Below are 1,543 nucleotides of genomic sequence, written 5' to 3' on the forward strand. Positions count from 1 at the left end.
CAGCCGTTTGGTGATTACTCGGGCCGCGGCTAAGAAAGGCCTTCTTTGAAGGCGCTGGAGCTAGTGTCTAAACCCTCCGAGAGGGCACAGGTTCGATTCCTCTCATGTCGAAACTTTGTGAGGACAAACGCGGCATAGCTGACCGGCTCAGCGCCAATCCAAGCCAATTCCTTCGGGAACGCCTAATAGAATCGCCAAGGCTTCGGCACAGGCCTCCCCGGGACCCATTCACTACTAGTGGGGGGTACTGCACTTGGCGCGTCGGGCAGATCAAATAATGGTCTAAAGCTAGACGTTAAAACCGGGAAGTTAAGCTTGTGGAGGCTCTTCCCCACCTTTACCTTTACCTTTACTCGGTCATTTGCTACGTGAGTTTAGGATTGCATTGTTGCTGGGTCACAATCCCTCCCTTTCACAGCTGCTGATAGTGACTGCCCAACCTGATCAGCCAGTGCTCACCCAAGGACTGCAGTTGCACTGCTCTCCCCCCCCTTATGTGTTTGTGCCTCTTCTTCTGCCTCCCTTCCTCTGTGCAGCCTTGTCGCGCTGGCACGTACACCAACACCACTGGCAACGCGGCTTGCACCAACTGTCCAGCGGGCTGGATCACCACCGAAGCCAACTCCACCTCCTGCCAACCCTGCCCACCTGGAACTTTCAATCAGCATGATGGCAACACGCAGTGCACCAACTGCACGGGTGGCACCTACGCCAACACCAGCGGCAACACCGCTTGCAAGCAGTGCCCGGCTGGCACCACAAGCTCAGAGGGCGCCTCGGATTGCCAGTAAACACATAACAAACAGCTGTCATCTAAGTAAACCCGCAGTCCGGGGCCCTTGGGGGAGGAGCTTGTCATACTGTATCAATACATGTGGCCGCCCTTGGCCATATGTGGGACGTCTCAGTTTTTTGTTTGAAAGTGATTTGTTTGCATTATTGTAAGATGCCCTTCCAAGACCTGCCATGGCTCTAGTACGTGCACTGCCTCACTGGCTCATGCCCTGCGCCTGCAGTACTCGCGCTGTACATCGGCTGTGTCACCAGGCCGGAGCTGGTCGGTCATCCCCTGCCACAGCCATATCGCCAGGTTTCAATTCTGGTTGCTGCGCACCATGGCCGGGTCGCCGCTGCCCCTCGCGCTCCTGCTGGCGCTGCTGGCAGGCGGGGCGATGGCTCTGTATGAGAAGGGAGGTCCGGTGGTCCTCCTCACCCACAGGAGCTTCGATGCCGTGACGGGGAGCAAGGTCCCGGTGATCGTGGTGCGTGCTCGGCAGAACCGGCAGCCAGCGGATGCTGCCCACTGCCCAAGACACACCAGCTCAAGGCCCCTGCGTTTAACACGCGGATGAAGAGCGAGGCCTCGGGGCACCTCCGCCGCTGCCGCCTCTGCGGTGTGTAACGCACCTGTGGCACCTGTGACCGGAAGTTCTGCTGCACCCCCCCTGCAGGAGTTCTTTGCGCCCTGGTGCGGGCACTGCAAGTCGCTGGCCCCTGCTTACACGAAGGCCGCCGCCAAGTTGCAGGTGCGCCCAGAGCGCCG

At 59.2% G+C, this 1,543-nt stretch overlaps 1 protein-coding gene across 1 annotated transcript in view; it reads right to left on the reverse strand.

Annotated features, from left to right (window-relative positions):
• Window positions 1-106, reverse strand: part of CHLNCDRAFT_136291 (hypothetical protein) — a gene marked incomplete at both ends in the record, with an annotated part of 2,584 nt that extends 2,478 nt beyond the window's left edge. The window contains one exon of the mRNA XM_005845766.1: window positions 89-106. Coding sequence (XP_005845828.1) covers window positions 89-106 — 18 coding nt within the window. The remainder of the gene's footprint in view (window positions 1-88) is intronic.
• Between the last annotated feature and the right edge of the window lie 1,437 nt (window positions 107-1,543).

The sequence above is a fragment of the Chlorella variabilis genome (assembly GCF_000147415.1).
Source record: "Chlorella variabilis unplaced genomic scaffold CHLNCscaffold_16, whole genome shotgun sequence".
In the NCBI taxonomy this organism is placed as follows: domain Eukaryota; kingdom Viridiplantae; phylum Chlorophyta; class Trebouxiophyceae; order Chlorellales; family Chlorellaceae; genus Chlorella; species Chlorella variabilis.